This window comes from Brassica napus, chromosome C4 (assembly GCF_020379485.1).
Source record: "Brassica napus cultivar Da-Ae chromosome C4, Da-Ae, whole genome shotgun sequence".
Classification (NCBI taxonomy): domain Eukaryota; kingdom Viridiplantae; phylum Streptophyta; class Magnoliopsida; order Brassicales; family Brassicaceae; genus Brassica; species Brassica napus.
In genome coordinates this window covers 41,919,756-41,937,865 of record NC_063447.1, presented here as the reverse complement: position 1 = coordinate 41,937,865, position 18,110 = coordinate 41,919,756, and the positions used below count along the sequence as shown (strand labels likewise).

Genomic DNA, 18,110 nt, shown 5'->3' with positions numbered 1-18,110 from the left:
CTAACTCTATTTTGGATTGTTACTTTGTATGAAAAAAATGAAAGTAACACCAAGCGAGCAATTACTATAAAAGCTTTGCTTCATCAGTTTGAAATATTACCTAACTTAGAAGTTCGAAAACGTTACAAAAGAAACGTTGTAACAAGCCCTTACAAGATATCTTACATGCATACATACATTCTAGTCAATGCCTTGACTTGGTTTTAATTCTGTTAATTCGGCTGTGCCAAACAGAATGCAAAATCATATGAAAGAGATCAAACTTGACAGGTTTCTTGTGCCACAGGAAATGTTGCTGAACCGTCTTTACCCTAGCTTGCATGCCAATATATCTCTCTTCAGGTATAGACACCAGAATGTTCCTCAGATTCTGTATGTCTTTCTCCTCTACAAACACCGCGAATTCCTCCCAATTCAGAACCTCGAAAAAGGGAGGCACGTAGTTGTCAGCAATGATAACCGGAACACATTCGTTGACTATAGCTTCCACAACCCTTGGAGTATGCACTTCATAACCCCTTGCACATATACAGTACCTGCTGCTCTTCATGTATTCACGGTACTGTTTCTTGCCTTGAGGGTCACGAGGCATTGGGCCGAGGATCTTCATGTCGGGTGATTTGTTCTCCCAGAGCTGCACGAGGATCGGTCGGAGATATCCATGCATGCTTCCAGCAAAGAATGCAAGAATCTTCCTCTCTGATGGAGTTTTGCCTCCTCGGTACTCAATAGGCGACTCGGCAGAGCGTATATACGTGACCGGTAGAGCTGTGTCGATCCCGATTCTGAAGCCTTGTGCAACATTTGAGTTGCAAAGTGCTCGGACACTGTTACTCATGTGCTTCTTTGTAAGTTTGTTGCCCTGAAAATAAAATGAAGAAACAATGTTCCTTGACCTCACTATAAGCTATAAAATATATAAGGCAAAAGAAAGAGAAAGATTTGTACCCAATCATGGCAAGCAACAAGAAAGTGATCGGCTCCAGCAGTTCGGTTCCAGAACTTGTACTTTGCTGCTATCAAATCCACATATTCCTTCAGATGGTCTGCAAGACTCTTTGGTGTCTGAAAGTCCTGTCCCAGAGAGGTCCTGAGAGCTTTAATGCTGACAGGTATGTAGAACAAATGAGCCTTCCTCGGGTCTTTTACGAGAAACTTCTTGTTGCTTTCCATGAGTTTCATGAACCAACCTTCTGAAGCGTAAATTCCTCGAGGCATTGGCCTATGGAATATAGGTTTCTTTCCTTCCTTATACACATAAACTCTAAGTTTCCTCTCCATCAAGTCGTAACTCCTAGATAAGTATTAAGTAACAACACACTGTGAGTCTTTTGACATATCACCAATCCTACTCCAAACATACCAAAGTCTCAACAGCTTACCTTAGGAACTTGGAGATATTTCGATAAATGGAAGCATCGAGTCCAAGAGACTCATGAACAACAGAAGCATTCTCAATCTCGGATTTGGCAGAGAGCATTTCAGAGTCTCGAGCAGATGACCAACGAGGCTTCTGCATATCCAAAAAAAAAAAAAAAAATCAACACATTAGAGAAAACATTACTTACCTTGTCTAATAAACAAAGCCTTAGATGAGAAAAGTCAACAATGAAGAAGACTCTTACAGGGGAATGAGAAGAAGGGAGACTTTGGATCAGCAATGAGTTCATCTGAGATATCGAGACTGTAGCAGCCACTTGCTTATGTCTTCTCATAATAGGCAAAACATTACTTTCTCTACTATCATCATTACTCCTAACCAAAACCGAACTATCAACCGCCATTTCAGGCTTCCCCAGTGATACATTTGGTGAAGGGATAAGAGATGCATTAAGCTCTACTTTTACATTGCTGATTGCAACAACATTTTCTCTAGAGGAATCATTGTTTCTTGTCCCCTCTTCATACTCACTAGAGTGATTCATCTTTGTTTTAACCACTTCGCTGGGATTAGCTACAATTCCTGAAACCTTAACCGGAGACGAGCAAAAAGCATTGCGACAGGGGATACCGAAACACAGAACAAGTAGAACAATTAAACCAACGGTAACGATCATGCCCGACAGCAATCTGCGGATGTCAAATCTCTCCAATCGACTGAGTATTCTCATTGCAGCTCGGATCACTCAAAACAGCAAAGGAACTGACTTTTTTTCTCTCATACAGACGCAGTCTCCATTAGATGGATGGAGACAAAACCCAGAAACAGATACAAGAAGGTGTTTAGACGAAGCATCGATGGATTGAGGAGCTTACAGATTTGCTATGGAGAGAGTATAACTGTAACTACAATGTCATCGTAAATTTCTTTCTTTTTTTGCCCAGATGGAAAAACCTGGAAATGAAGAGACATAGCAATGGATTCCGACACTGTTCCGTGGAAGAAACCCAACTTCAGTGAAGCGACTGCGTCTTCTTCACTCTTTTTTTGGTCAACTCTTTTCTTTTCAATTCAGTGTCGGATAAAACCCCATCTCATCCGTGTTAAATAACTAGTTTTTTTTATTTAAAAACTTCTCTTTAAGAATCCCGGTTTAATCATAGTCTTAGCTAACATTATTATTCCATTTTTTTTAATAATTTTGTCACATTTTTAATACTAATGCAATGATAAACATAAAATTTCGATAGATTTATATCTTTTAACTATAATATATTTTCAAACATATTTTGAGTATTTATATGAAGTAGTTCATTTTCATAAATTCAATTCGTATTAGAAATGATAATCACGATTAGCAAAATTGCATTTTAAACTGTTTAATGTTTAAAAGAGTAATAATTTAAATTTTGGTGTTCAAAACTCAAAACTTCAAACTATTAACTAAATTATTTATTGTCACATTATGAAGTAATTTATAGGTGAAAAGCGATGGGATACCTATTTTTATTTTTATTTATTAATAAATAAGTAAAAATATTTTTTTGGACTAAAATAAGTAAAAATAATTAAAATTTAAAATAATTATTTTATATATAAAATATAAAAATAATGACAATAAGTTACAATTATTTTGGTGATTTTGCCTCAAATATCATTGGTGGTTGTATAAAATATTATATTTATTCCACTAAATAATTAATAAATTTTAAAGAATAAACATAGTTAAATTATTCTTATATACATTATAATTAACTAGTTTTTATTTGTACTTTTTAGCTTAATGCTGAAACGAAAACAATCAATATATACTATTTTTAATATGGTAAATCATCACTAAAAATAATTTAATATATTTAAGTTACATAAAACCGATATAATGGATAAATCAGAAGGCCAACGTAATTTTAGTGTGAAAATATTTTTATACGCCAACTTATTATATTATTTCTATTCTTCAATAAAATAGTAAAAATTAATAATAAAAAAGTCAACCTATTTTAAAATATTGGAATTGAGTAAACTTGTGTAGTTGAAAACACAAGAGCATATATGAATAAAAAGTATCTAATATTTTTTTAGAGTTATAATCCTAGTTGCGAAGATTTGATTCATTCAAAATGTAATGTAAGAACAGATATAATCTGTTTTATATGCCTTTGTTTCTATTGCAAAATATTTCATGTATCACATTATGTTCTGTGATATTGACTTATCCGAGGAAAATAACTCACAACTATAAGTGTAACATTTGATTCACTGTTGATTTAGGCTCAAGCTTAATAAGTACTTTGTTTGAAATAACTATAGGAAAGATTGAAATCAGCATGATATCAAAGAATTGAGATATAAAACTGCACCAGGAATTCTTATGATCTGCTTTTTGAACAATGGCATCGTTGCGTGGAGGTTCTCATGTTGTTGAAGGTTTTGTTTGTCGGGTTTGTAAGTAGTTTTGTGGTCGATTATCTGAGTCTGTTTGTGTTGGGCTGGGTTGTTGACAACGGCGTACCCAAGATTGTTTTTGATCGGTGTCGGAATAAAATTTTATCACTAATTTAATGGGTTCAACATAATTTTCACCATTTTATTCTAAGAATCAATGTATTTTTAAGCAAAGATACAATTTACGTACAATTTACATAAATTTTTAAATAATAATTCTAGTGGGTCTGTCACTAGTTATTGGAAGATACATGACCGCTAGTTTCTAGGTTTGAGGATGTTTATCTTCGGTAACTTGTGGCAGCCGCCTACTCCTCTCTGGTCTTTCCTGCTCGCTTTGGTCTTAGCCTGTGTCGCTGCTTAGCTGGTTACTAGGCTTACTTTCTTGATTAGGTTTCTTATCATTTTCGTTTTGTATATGTTGTTTAGTTTCTTTTTCCATATTCTATTACTAATTACGTTTGTGATTGCTGTCACAAATTGAAAATTATTCAACATTTTACACAAAAGAAAAACTGCACTAGGCAAATCTATTTATATATAAAGAAGAGTTTTTTCTCTCCTGGTGCTGCCACCTCAGCATCCAGCTAGGAAAGTCGTTTAATCAGGAGATGTCACGTGTCCCATGACTGCATATCATTTAATCGTTGGTATGTTGGGTTTTTCTGGCTTATTTGTGTACTTGGGCTCTGAAGATTGAAGATTTTTTTGGACCGATGGAGTACGGGTGAAGTGATAAAACGAGGTTCGTCTTCGTCTCTCCTCTTCGTACGGCGGAGATGCGGTGACGATTGTGTTTCTTTTCACAACCTGAAAAGGTCGGTTAAATGGCTCCATGATCCATCATCCACGATCTACATTCAATGAGGTTAGCTCTTGCAAAGCTATGGAAATTCAAGTATAAAAAGGCTTGCATCCCTCCTCTCGAAATCATCCTATCATATATATAGATCGACGTTGATGAGCCAGTTTCCGTCGTCGACGAAGACGATCCGGCGTCGCATCTGCTACCCATTCAGTGGCCTCAGCCTCAGAACGAAGAGATTTTTCTTGCCATGGAAGAAGCTGAGTTCGAAGAAAAGGTATATCTTCTCTACTCTGTATTCTTTCATTGGAGTTTTCGCATATCACTTAAATGTAATTTGCCAAAATCAAATATTTAATCCCGTATGATGAAATCTGTGTGATAATCATGAATGATACATTATGGGTTTTGATTCCCGATTTAACTTTTTTCCCGCTACCAACAAGAGAAGAGAAGAGAAAGTTTACGCAGAAAGAAACTGAGAGTGATCGAAGAAGAAGATGGCGATGGAAATAGCAACACCGGCTCCTGCACCGATCACATCCCCGAAGATAAACATCATCCTCTCGCCGGCAAAGACGGAGACTCACAAGAAGAACATGTTCAAGTCTCCAACATGAAGAAACCATTGTTCTTCTACGTTAATCTCGCCAAGGTATTGTTACTTTAAAATCTCTTTGATCGGGACGAAAATTCCACACCGGATCTAGGTTTTTGAGCATCTACTTCTTATATTTCGTTTGTGGAAGCGTGAGATCTGCTTGGTTGATTTAGTTTTAGTTCCTGAACGATCTCTGGCCTTTATATGTCCACCAAAGTGTTTGTTTGTATTCCAAATAGAGCAATTTGAAAAAGTTTCTGAATCAATTTTGTGTGATATGCATTGCGTTCGATGCAGAGGTACATTCAGCAACACAATGAGGTCGACCTCTCTGCACTCTGAACGGGTATATACCACATTTTCATCATAACTTAAAATCTTATCGAAAAAGCATGGACTGGTCTCTCTCTTCTTTGTGTATTTTACTTTTAACTGTTTTAATTTGCACACAGCAATAACAATGGTGGTAACAATCTCTGAGATCTTGAAGAACACTGGATTGACTACAGAGAAGAGTAAGTTCTTTTTTTTTTTCATGATGGTATAGAAAAGCTTTCAATCTAATTCAAGTCTGTTTTTTTTTATTGTTCAGAAGTGTTGACATCCACTGTGGGAATGAATGATGAGGCCAAAGGAAACATGGTTCAGAAAGCAAAGGCAAGTTTCACTACTTTAGCATCATCCTCCCCTTTGTGTAACATTTTGACTTCTTATTTTTACATTATGTTTTACGCAGATTGAGATTGTGCTGGGGAAATCAGACAAGTTTGACTCTTTGGTGCCACATGTGACCAATGGCAAGACTCCTTAGGAAGTAGCTAATGCAGAGACGGAGGCGGCTGCTGTTGAATCACAAGAAGCCGCAGTCACCGACGCCTAGGGACTGATAAGAAACACCGCATAAGAATGATCGTTCTATGTTTTTTTTTAATATGTCAGTTTTGTTTTTTTTTTCAGTTGTGACAAATCGAACATAATATTTTAGATATGTATGTAATAAGTAAAATGATGATTGAAAAAAAAAAGTTATGGGTTTTGAAATAGGAGAATTTGCCGAATATTCATAAGAGGCATAAGAATGAAAAATATGTCCATACTACAGTAATTGAGGACGTATAAGACAATTTACACACAAATTTGACCGAAATCTCCCTCCATACGCGTGCGCGATCGACACTATAAAGCTAAAGCTGTCATACTATACTACATATCATATAGTATATGCACATAAATGATTTAATCAGTTACAAGGTTGAGTTTCATCTATTACGTAACTATACTATACATGTTTACGACATAGTTTAGAATACTCGACAAAAACATAGAAGCTTGTTAATTTTGTGTATACCCACAATACTTTACCAATTTGGAGGAGAGGATCAAGAATAGTGGTAACATACATAGCAACCGTACTAGGAACCAAGTTTACAAAAAAGTTGGCATGTTCACCAAAGAAGAGAACATATATGCACGCATGGGAAAAGGCTGGCATACGACTATACTATATTTAATATAGTATGTAACATCAGATTTGAGTGTTTTTATCCAAACAAGCTGAACAAAATTAAACAGAGGGGAAATCAACAACTAGGTTACTACGGGCGTTAGTTTGGGTTAAATGTAGAGTCTTCAACTGCATTCGTTCTAACTGCAACTTCAAGTGCGTCTTCCGTGTGACTATACTGTTTAGTGCTCTCATATAGTATATGAGATAAAACTTTTATTCTTAACTTTTCTCAGAAAGTATGTTTTTCGTCGTTTGCCGTTAACCCCTTCTAACCAGATCTGAAAACTAAACGGTGGTTTTGATTTCAGATAACACACAAACAGATCGGGTTGCTTAGACACTGATGATATGTCCACTACAACTATTAATTCAAAAGACACGGTGGGAAAAGGTAAAGAGATCACAAGTAGCGGCGACGGTAGTAGAAGAGAAAACGATAGAGATGGTGGCAACAATGGTGGAAGAGGTGATGGTGGTGAAGGATCATACAATCCACAACGGCGGTAGTGGAAGCAAAAACAGTGGAGATGATGGCAAAAATGGTGGAAGCGCGGATGGTGTAGAAGAATGAAATAATTGGTAACAGCGATTGTGGTGATGTTACAGACAGAGGTGATTGAAGCGGAAGAAAGTGAAATGATCAGAGATAAAATAGACAATATTATAAACAGAGAGAAGAAGAAAATATGTGGTGCACGCGTGTGGTATCAAGGGTAAAAATGCAATTAATACAGAATATACACAGAATATCAAAGCCAAAGTAGTGTTATGGGTATAAACTTCATTTCTATTTTTCTTATGTATATGCGCTGCAATTCTCCTTTTGAAATTGATGTAATCTTAAAAACTAAAGATTTTTAAAATTCCTCTGCTTATTTCTTTACTGACAAACAATATTTCCTATCACAGTATATTTTATATATATTCCTCAGTTGACTAAGGATGGTATTTTGAAAAACTCAACTCCCAATTTTTACTTTTTAATCTCATTTGCTACTGTGAAGAAACTATCAACTATTTTAATCTCATTTGTTGATTACCAAAAGTATTAACAAAAAATATATATATGGATTGATTGCTACACATCATGGTTCAAAATCAAATTAGTCCTGGTGCTTCGCAAGTGAGATCAATGGAAGATTTATTGAAAGCTTGTACCAGGATGATTAATCTTCCCCCAGTGGGATTATCTTCGCCTCTATACCCGTGGATCTTGTGGGTGCTATGGACAAGTAGAAAAACCAGCTGGTGTTTGAGGATAAGTCTTTCTCGGAAACAGAGATCTTAGGAAAAGCATTGAAACATGCAAGAGAGTGGCAAAACTCGATGTTGATATGCCTTGAATCTGGATGTTACATCTAGGCGATGGATGTTACATCATGTACATCATACCGACTCGGTTGCATCAAGAGCGTTGCATCAAGTTATTATGGATGTTACATCTGATCGTGGGCTTAAGCCCATGAGTCCGTTTAGTCTAGGGTTTTAGATGCGAGATGTTACTATATATATCTTGTATTCGAAGTAACTCTAAACTTGCACTCTGTAAACTCAATATCGCCTCCAATAATAAGATCTCTCTTTGCCCGTGGACGTAGCCAAGTTGGTGAACCACGTTAAATCTCTGTGTCGTTGTTACATCGCTTTTATTCATCTGTTTCTGCATCTGTTCCTTCTCACAATTGTTACAACAAACTGGTATCAGAGCTTCGGGTTGTGATCTAGTGAGAAGATGTCTGGAATAAGAGCGAAGATCGACAAGTTTGATGGGAGAAATAGCTTCAGTCTTTGGCAGATTAAGATGCAGGCGCTGTTGAAGCAACAAGGCATTTGGGGACCATTGTCAGAGAAGAAATCTGAAGCAGCTGATTTGGAGACTCTAGAAGAGAAGGCGTTCTCAACAATTTTGTTGTGTCTAGCAGACGAGATCATCATCGAAGTGTCGGATGAGAAAACTGCTGCTAGTTTGTGGCAGAAGTTGGAGAGCTTGTACATGACAAAATCTCTAACGAACAAGCTACTTCTGAAGCAACGCCTCTTTGCCTTGCGTATGCAAGAAGGTATTGAGCTTCGCGACCATCTTGACAAGTTAAATTCGATATTACTGGAGTTGCGTAACATCGATGTTAAGGTGGAGGATGAAGACGCTGCTCTAATCCTGTTGGTATCTTTGCCGAACTCTTTCGAGAACTTCGTGCAATCGTTCATTGTTGGCAAAGATACAGTGAGACTGGAAGAAGTTAGGTCGGCGCTTCACAGTCGGGAATTACGCCATAGGGCATCCAGCTCAGGGACAGACAATCAAGCTTCGGGATTGTTTGTCGGTGGTGTGAAGGAACATGGGAACAAAAGGAAGTCGAAAGACAGAAAATCGTTTCCAAGAGGTCCTAAGCCAACTGATACTTGCAACTATTGCAAAGAGAAGGGACATTGGAAGTCAGACTGTCCCAAGAAGAAGAAGGAGCAACAGTCTGGATCTGCTGCAGTAGCTGAGGATGAAGCCAAGTCTGATAGTGACATCGCTCTTGTTGTGCACGGACACACACACTCTTCTGATGTGTGGGTTCTGGATACAGGAGCATCCTACCATATGACACCAAGGAGAGAGTGGTTTTCGAAGTACACAGAGGTACTTGACGACAAGATTAAGATGGCAAATGATTTTGTCTGCAAGATTGCTGGGATCTGCTCAATCAAGCTCAGGACACATGGTGGTAGATTCTGCACATTGAACGAGGTTAGGCATGTTCCATCAATGACGAAGAATTTGATATCCATGAGTCTTCTGGACAGTAGAGGGTTCAAATATTCTGGTGGTGATGGAGTTCTGAATGTCTGCAAGGGTTCTGATGTGGTTCTGAAGGGTTTCATGAAAGGTACTCTATATTTGCTGAAGGGTACTACCGTTACAGGTTCAGCATATGTTGCATCACCAGAGATATCAGAGGAAGATATGACTAAGTTGTGGCATATGAGGCTTGGACATATGGGTGAACGTGGGATGCAACTTCTGTCGAAGCAAGGTCTTCTCTGTGGTCACAAGACCAAGAGTCTATAGTTCTGTGAGCACTGCATATTTGGGAAGCTGCATCGAAAGAGCTTTCGCAAGGCAATTCATAGAACAAAAGGCACACTCGATTACATCCATTCAGACTGTTGGGGTCCATCCAGAGTAGAGTCACTGAAAGGTCACAGATATTTTGTGTCTATGATTGATGATTATTCGAGGAAGACTTGGATAATTTTTATGAAGCACAAAAGTGAAGCGTTCAGTAGCTTCAAGGAGTGGAAAATATTGGTGGAGAATCAAACAGAGAAGAAGGTGAAGCGACTTCGTACTGATAACGGTCTGGAATTCTGCTCAGCAGAGTTCAATCAGTTTTGTAAGGATGCGGGGATTGCAAGGCATCTTACAGTCAGAGAAACACCACAACAAAATGGTGTAGCAGAACGAATGAACCAGAAATTGCTAGAGAGAGCAAGGTGCATGCTCTCGAATGCTGGTCTGGAGAAGCGGTTTTAGGCTGAAGCAGTCAACACGGCTTGTTACTTGATAAATCTCGGTCCCCACACAGGCATCGAGTGCAGGATACCTTCTGAAGTGTGGTCAGGTAGATCTGCTGATTATTCACTTCTAAGAGTGCTCGGTTGCACTGTTTACTATCATGTAAGTGAAGGTAAACTAGAGCCGAGAGCAAGGAAGGGAGTTTTTATGGGCTACGGCGATGGAGTCAAGGGATACAGGGTCTGGTCTCCATCAGAAAACCGAGTGATTCTAAGCAGGAATGTTGTTTTCGATGAAGCATCTATGGTTAGAAGCTCATGGTCCAGTTCTGAAGCAGAGAAAGGTAGCACTGATAAACAGGTGGAGCTGCGAGATGATCATGACGTGATCAATGTGCATGAACACACAGAAAATCAAGAGGAGCGTGTAGAAGAAGTTCAGTTGGAGTCTACGGAGACTCAACCGCCTGATGCTACGAAGCGTAGCATCGCGAAGGATCGACCAAGAAGGGTTGATGTCAGGCCACCAGAAAGATATCGTTTTGATGATATGGTGGGTTATGCACTTCAGGTTGCAGAGGAAGTGGATACGTATGAACCATCCACTTACATGGAAGCTGTTTCTTGTCCCGAGTATGAGAAATGGCATGCAGCAATGGGAGACGAAATGGAGTCTCATGAGACGAATCATACATGGGATTTGGTCACATTACCACCAGGGAGAAGAGTTGTTACATGCAAGTGGATCTACAAGATTAAGGATGGAGCATCGCCGACAGAAGGAGTTAAGTATAAATCTCGGGTTGTTGCAAGAGGTTTTAGTCAGAGAGAGGGAGTAGACTACAATGAGATATTTTCACCAGTGGTCAGACATACTTCCATCAGAGTGTTGCTAGCGCTGGTAGCACATCAGGACTTGGAGCTTGAGCAACTCGATGTGAAGACTGCGTTTCTTCATGGAGAGCTTGAGGAGGAGATATACATGACTCAGCCGGATGGTTTCCGAGTTCGTGGAAAAGAAGACTATGTGTGTAAACTTCGGAAGTCCCTTTATGGACTTAAGCAGTCTCCCAGACAATGGTACAAAAGATTCGACAGCTATATGATCAAGTTGGGCTACATCAAAAGTCCTTATGATTGTTGTGTCTACATGAGAAAATTGAAAGATGACACATTCATCTATTTGGTGCTCTATGTGGATGACATGTTGATAGCTGCAGAGAAGATGTGTGACATCAAGAAGCTGAAGGAGCTTCTGAGTTCTGAATTTGAGATGAAGGATTTGGGTGCAGCAAAGAAGATTCTAGGGATGGAGATCTTTAGAGATAGGGAGAAGAAGAAGTTGTTCTTGTCACAGAAGACCTACATTAATAAGGTGTTGACAAGGTTCGAAATGTCTTCATGTAAACCTATTAGTACTCCGTGTGCATCAAATCTTCATCTTACCATGTATGAGGTTCAGTCTGAAGAAGAGACAAAGTATATGTCTCGAGTTCCTTATGCTAGCGTTGTAGGAAGCTTGATGTATGCAATGGTCTGCACAAGACCAGATCTGGCACATGCAGTCAGTGTGGTTAGCAGGTTTATGGGACAACCTAGGAAGGAGCATTGGGCAGCTGTGAAGCGGATTTTCCGGTATCTGAAGGGTACATCTGATGTTGGTCTCATCTATGGATGCGACAATCCGCGATTGGTAACAGGCTTTTCTGATTCTGATTATGCTGGAGATGTGGACAGCAGAAGATCTATGACCGGTTATGTGTTCACCTTAGGCGGCTCTGTGGTTAGCTGGAAGGCGACTTTACAGTCTACAGTGACATTGTCTACTACTGAGGCAGAGTATATGGCGCTAACAGAAGCTGCGAAGGAAGGAATATGGCTTAGAGGATTGGTTAATGATCTCGGTTTGCATCAAGATCAGGCTACTGTGTATTGTGACAGTTTGAGCGCTATATGCTTAGCCAAGGATCAGGTTCATCATGAGAGAACGAAGCATATTGATGTGAGGTATCACTTCTTGAGAGATGAGAAGCGAATTGAAGTGAAGAAAGTAGGAACTGCAGATAATCCTGCTGACATGTTCACAAAGTCGGTTCCTCACAGCAAGTTTAAGCATTGCTTAGACTTGCTAAACATCTCAAACTGTTAGTATGGCCCTAAGGGGCATATGGCCCGAAGGGGCATCTGGTCCGCAAGGACATCTGGTCCGCAAGGACATCTGGTCCGCAAGGACATCTGGCCCGTTAGGGCATCTGGCCCGTTGGGGCATCTGGCCCGTTGGGGCATCTGACCCGTCGGGGCATCTGGTCTGTAAGGACATCTGGTCCGTAAGGACGTCTAGTCTATTGGGACATCTGGCTGATAACGAACGTCTGGCTCTAGTTGAGCATCTGGCCGTTAAATGGCGTTTGGTTCGTCTAAGCAGCACATCTGGTCCGAAGGGACATCTGAGGCAAAGAGAGCGATGGTACATCTAGCGCAGAGAAGCGCATCTGGTACATTTGGCACTTGAAGGTGCATCTGGTACATCTGTTATTGAGAGGATTCAAGTCAAGGTGGAGAATTGTTGATATGCCTTGAATCTGGATGTTACATCTAGGCGATGGATGTTACATCATGTACATCATACCGACTCGGTTGCATCAAGAGCGTTGCATCAAGTTATTATGGATGTTACATCTGATCGTGGGCTTAAGCCCATGAGTCCGTTTAGTCTAGGGTTTTAGATGCGAGATGTTACTATATATATCTTGTACTCGAAGTAACTCTAAACTTGCACTCTGTAAACTCAATATCGCCTCCAATAATAAGATCTCTCTTTGTCCGTGGACGTAGCCAAGTTGGTGAACCACGTTAAATCTCTGTGTCGTTGTTACATCGCTTTTATTCATCTGTTTTCGCATCTGTTCCTTCTCACAATTGTTACAACAGTCGAACTTAACCACCTCGCCTCACTCTGTTTCGAGGAAAGACTGCTCCGCGAGTGTGCCTCAATCTCAGCCCCGAGAGAACGAGTTTCTCTGCTTTTCAGATGCAGCTTGGAATAGTGCTACTAGTGCAGGAGGATTGGGCTGGACATGCTCGAACTCTGCCGGTGCTACTCTCCTGCAAGGATCTTCACCGTGCCCCATAGTGGCATCAGCGCTAGTTGCAGAAGCGTTGGCACTTAAGGCGGTAATCAAAGCCGCTATCTCCCTTAACATCAAAGACCTGGTCTGTCACTCAGACTCAAAAGGCTTGATCAATCTGATCACAGGAAACACGTCTGTGATTGCACTACAAGGAATTCTCCATGACATCAGTGTGTTGAGTAATTCCATGTCGTCTATCTCTTTTAAATTTGTACCTCGGCGTTGTAACACGATCGCTGATCGTCTGGCTAAAGAGGTTCTGTTTTCTGAATCAAACTCTTCTTTGGAAAGAGAGAACCTTGTAGCTTAAGCTTTATAAACGAATGTTTGCCCAAAAAAAAAAAACTTTAAGAAAAGGACATCGTTGCAACAAATATATATTTATTAAAATGTCTTGGTAGACCCGTTGTATATGCGGACCATGCACGAACGCTCATCTTTACGTCTGCGGAACCCAGAATTGACGCCCAACTGACTAGTCTTGGTTAACCCAAAACTATTACGGTCCAAAAAGGCACAAGTAATTCAAAAGGACACGTTTTGTGTGAAAATTTAAATGTTTAATTACTTTTCTCCTCATGAATACACTACTTTTAAACAAAACACCTAACATACTGCTTATAAATACAATTAACCAAAAAGAAAACGTGAAGAAGATCCCCTTTCCATTAAAACAATCTTTATTTACCTCGAAAAGTTGGAGACTACTTGAGTTGTATTCCCGAAACGTAAGCCAATCTTCAAAAACGTGAAACATGTCCGAACACCAGAAAATCCATCCAGTGAGCGATCCGGAAGCTCCACCACCTCCGACGCATCCAACAGTTCCTCTTGTCTCACGTGGCTCCTCAAGATCGGAACACGGTGACACAACCAAAGAATCTGTGACGCAACCACCACAGTTGGATTCTCCTCAAAGGAAGAAGAAAGGAAGGAGAAGCTGTTGGTGTAGGTGTGTGTGTTATACGCTCCTCGTTCTCTTTCTCCTAATTGTCGTCGTAGGAGCGGCCGTTGGTATACTCTACCTTGTCTTTAGACCAAAGTTACCGGATTACAATATCGACCGGTTACAGCTCACGCGGTCTATACTCAATAACCAAGATTCGAGTTTGTCGACCGCGTTTAACGTCACCATTACGGCCAAAAACCCCAACGAGAAGATCGGAATTTACTACGAAGACGGAAGCAAAATTAGCGTCTTGTACATGCAAACTAGACTTAGCAATGGTACGTCAAAAATGTTCGAAAAACTAGCTAGCTCTTTTACCTTCTTTTCCACTAAAGAAACCAAACTCGGATGGTATTAGTTAAGACCAAAGGTTTAAACTCGCTATAGACCAAGTTCCATTTCACAGTGTATAAACACTCCTCGTGGATCATTTGATCACTTGGATTTGAGTTCTTAATGTTTTAGTGTAGGGTTCACCCAAACTACCTATTTAAAGTTTTGTTCACTCAGAACCACTCAGAACCACATCGTGGTGGTCTAGTGGTTTCCACTAGAGGAGTTGCCATGTTGGTCTAGGCCAGGGATCGACTCTCTTCTAGTGCGAAATTATTAGCTCCACATCTGGCCACGCGGATATGGACCCATGCTTACAGCCCATTTAAATACCCGGGAAAGGATCCATCTGTAGGTTGCACCTCTTACCCAGGAATTAGGTCTGTATATTTAATAGACCCGGGTTTAATTTTTTTTAGCGAACAAAAACCTTTTTTTGTTCACTCACAAAGTTAGTTAGATCTTTCGACGAAATTTTGATGTCGTATTTTGTAATATTTACAGGGTCGTTGCCGAAATTTTACCAAGGACATGAGAATACGACCATTATATTCGTAGAAATGACTGGTTATACTCAGAATGCAACTAGTTTAATGGCGACATTGCTAGAGCAGCAACAGCTAACTGGAAGCATACCGTTGCGGATCAGAGTTACCCAACCGGTTCGGATCAAGCTTGGGAAATTAAAGCTGCCGGAAGTAAAATTCTTTGTGAGGTGTGGTGTATTCGTTGATAGCTTGGCTGCTAACAGTGTTATTAGGGTTAGGAACAGTAACTGCAAATTCAGGTTTAAACTATAATTTCATTTTTAAGTTTTTATTAATTCAAAATTTGCATTAATAATGAGGGGTTGAGGGTTCCGAGTCCCCCTCACCCGCTCTACGCCGAGTCTCCGTTATCATTATTTGTTTTTTTTAAGATACATTCTGTTTCACACCATGTGAATAATTAATAAAATATCCATTTTTATCTCTTGTTGTTCATAAATGTTGATTTTTTTCTTATCATTGACCGAGAAGAAAAGACTGATATATACTGCTGAACTATTTAAACCGATGTTCTTAGAAACATTGAATTTTCAATGCTTGTTAAACATTTTCTTGGACCGCATAACATCATTCTTACATTTCAACCCCCAAGAAGAAGAAAAAGTTGTTAAATAAAAGTCTAACACAAAGAGGCTTTCACGTCTCTTATCTTCTGGAGACAAAGTTGAGCCCTTTCAAGAACCATTTCAACTCTAGTTTTTCTCTTTGTGACCACTCTCTGAGCCATCTTATGATTATTGTTCTTGTGGATCTTTCCCGTTGATGACGATGCTTGATCTCCAAATAATTCATTTGTGTACTTTCTCTTCTTGTGTTTCTGCTTATTCTTACAGTTTGATGACTCTGTCCAACGCATTAACAACAACTTAGATGCGGCTAACACAGTTTCATGTGTAAACGAAATCTAGATTAGAATTGACTTGATGACCCCTCCTAACCACGCTAATATCCAAAATTAGCGTCATGACTCGTGACATAATAGAAGACAATGTCATGATAGTTAATATGATAAGGTAACAAATAGTTTATCGTTTACTGCTTAGCCATCTTTGTTGCTATACTCGAGAGTAATGCATTTCCATAACGAGTCTATTGATTTATTTGTTCATTTACATCATTTGAGAAACAAGAAACCATATGTACTTTCTTTTTTTTTGGTAAACCAAACCATCTTATATATTAAAACAGAAGTCACAACCTTGATTCATGTGCGATTTTTTTAAAAATGGATCTAATGGACATATTCCTAGAAAGTCATGTTACATTTAATCTCTAATCTTATCATTTAAATTTTGGGTCTAACAGAAATTTTTATTGGGCTATCAATAATTGAATTTAAACAATAGATGATCCATTGAATTTATAGATAGTATAAATTAAATATATATAATTTAATGTTGTAATACTATACCTATATATGTTAAATATTTAAATATTTGTGGATGTTAACTTTTAAAATTATAAAAAAAAATTTTAAAATAACAAAAATCATATTATCTAACAATGATTAATCTTTACTACCTTAAACCAATGAAAACAAAATTTAAACTATGTAGTTTATTTTAAAAATTAAACAAAAACTAAATGTTTAATTATTTACTCGATAATATAAATCTATGAAGCGAAAAGTTTAATTTTTTAAAAACTTTCTAAGTTTGTGAAATGTTACAATATCTTTGAATATGACAATAAAACAATATTTTACTAATCTTTATATATATATAGTCACGATTTTAATAATGAAATAATAATCCGAAAATATATATATAGAAGAAGATACAAATACATGTGGAAGTTTGAAACAATCTAGATTGTGTTTTAAAAATTGATAATATATACCATAAACTTATTATGTTTTAAAAATTGATAGACACATATATATTATAATATATACCAATTTAGAATTGAAAACAAAATATTTATATAAAAATAAATAAAAAGAAATCCGTGTGGTTGCGCGGATCGATATGTAGTATGTAGTTATAATAGTGTAAAACGAGCACAACAAAAATTGTCAATTAATCAGGCTAACAACTCGCCTAAAACTATATTAAAAATCAATTTATTTTAAAAAAATCATTTCAAAAGAAACGAACGTTATTGCGGTTGTAAAAATCAAAATCAATATTTTCATGCTATAGTAGATTCTTCAATCGCAATGCACTAGTGAGAAATTGTAAAGCCGTACAACTTTAACTTTTATCCAACATGAACAAAGGGTGTAGATTTTTTGAAAGTATAACCAAATACAAGGGCCAGAAAATTCTTACAGAATCTATTTTTGTCTTGTCGAATATCTTTGTAGACGTGTTGTCAAATAAATTTAATTTTGGCATGGGAAATTCAATCGACTTAATTGTTTTTATTGCAACACCATAATTACATGAATAAACGACCGAAAAGGTTTGTGTCAAAAAATAGTAATCTGGCTAAAAAGTAAAAACAATCTTAATAGTTATGTAAATAATTCAGAAATTATTAGCAATTTAGAATAAAACCAAAAATAATTAAGGAACAAAGCTTTTTGTTTCTCTCATTTAAGAAGCATTTCCTTTTCAACCAGATTCTATTAGCAGTCCATACACTAAACACACGACAAGCAATCGCCGAAGGGACAGAGACACATAAACGAGAAAGACTGTACAAGTACCTTGAGTGAGGACGAGGGGGGAGGAGGAGGCACGTGACGGAGGCGCGTGGTCTTCACGGAGGTTAGAGATGAAAGACTGAAGGTCGGACTTGAGGTAGGCGAAGCGGTTGGGATATTGAGCCTGAAGAATCTCAAGTTCCTCCTTAGCTGTTTCCATTAGTTGAATCTCCCACGAAGACGACATCCTCACACAAACGAATAATGAAAAGCTTTTTGCTTCTTCAATTCTGAGTGAGTTAAACAAAGAGATAGAGAC

General features: G+C 38.3%; 4 protein-coding genes and 1 pseudogene across 4 annotated transcripts; 3 read left to right on the top strand and 2 right to left on the bottom strand.

The window, feature by feature from the left end:
* Nucleotides 1-61: 61 nt before the first annotated feature.
* On the bottom strand, nucleotides 62-2,476 carry LOC106406047 (probable glycosyltransferase At5g03795). The gene is made up of 4 exons (XM_048754751.1): nucleotides 1,626-2,476; nucleotides 1,383-1,513; nucleotides 949-1,294; nucleotides 62-862 (listed from the first exon to the last, which is right to left on the bottom strand). The coding sequence occupies exons 1-4, from the start codon at nucleotides 2,109-2,111 to the stop codon at nucleotides 185-187; spliced, it is 1,641 nt and encodes a 546-aa protein (XP_048610708.1). The 5' UTR covers nucleotides 2,112-2,476; the 3' UTR covers nucleotides 62-184.
* A 2,083-nt stretch (nucleotides 2,477-4,559) lies between these two features.
* Nucleotides 4,560-6,317, top strand: LOC106424879 (annotated as a pseudogene).
* A 6,076-nt stretch (nucleotides 6,318-12,393) lies between these two features.
* LOC106424868 lies at nucleotides 12,394-13,684 on the top strand. The gene is made up of 2 exons (XM_048755884.1): nucleotides 12,394-12,654; nucleotides 13,175-13,684. The coding sequence occupies exons 1-2, from the start codon at nucleotides 12,394-12,396 to the stop codon at nucleotides 13,682-13,684; spliced, it is 771 nt and encodes a 256-aa protein (XP_048611841.1).
* Nucleotides 13,290-15,627, top strand: LOC106424873 (NDR1/HIN1-like protein 6). Its single transcript, XM_013865618.3, has 2 exons — nucleotides 13,290-14,601; nucleotides 15,161-15,627. The coding sequence occupies exons 1-2, from the start codon at nucleotides 14,130-14,132 to the stop codon at nucleotides 15,454-15,456; spliced, it is 768 nt and encodes a 255-aa protein (XP_013721072.1). The 5' UTR covers nucleotides 13,290-14,129; the 3' UTR covers nucleotides 15,457-15,627.
* An 87-nt stretch (nucleotides 15,628-15,714) lies between these two features.
* BNACNNG25330D lies at nucleotides 15,715-18,084 on the bottom strand. Its single transcript, XM_013865620.3, has 2 exons — nucleotides 17,855-18,084; nucleotides 15,715-16,047 (listed from the first exon to the last, which is right to left on the bottom strand). The coding sequence occupies exons 1-2, from the start codon at nucleotides 18,036-18,038 to the stop codon at nucleotides 15,824-15,826; spliced, it is 408 nt and encodes a 135-aa protein (XP_013721074.1). The 5' UTR covers nucleotides 18,039-18,084; the 3' UTR covers nucleotides 15,715-15,823.
* Between the last annotated feature and the right edge of the window lie 26 nt (nucleotides 18,085-18,110).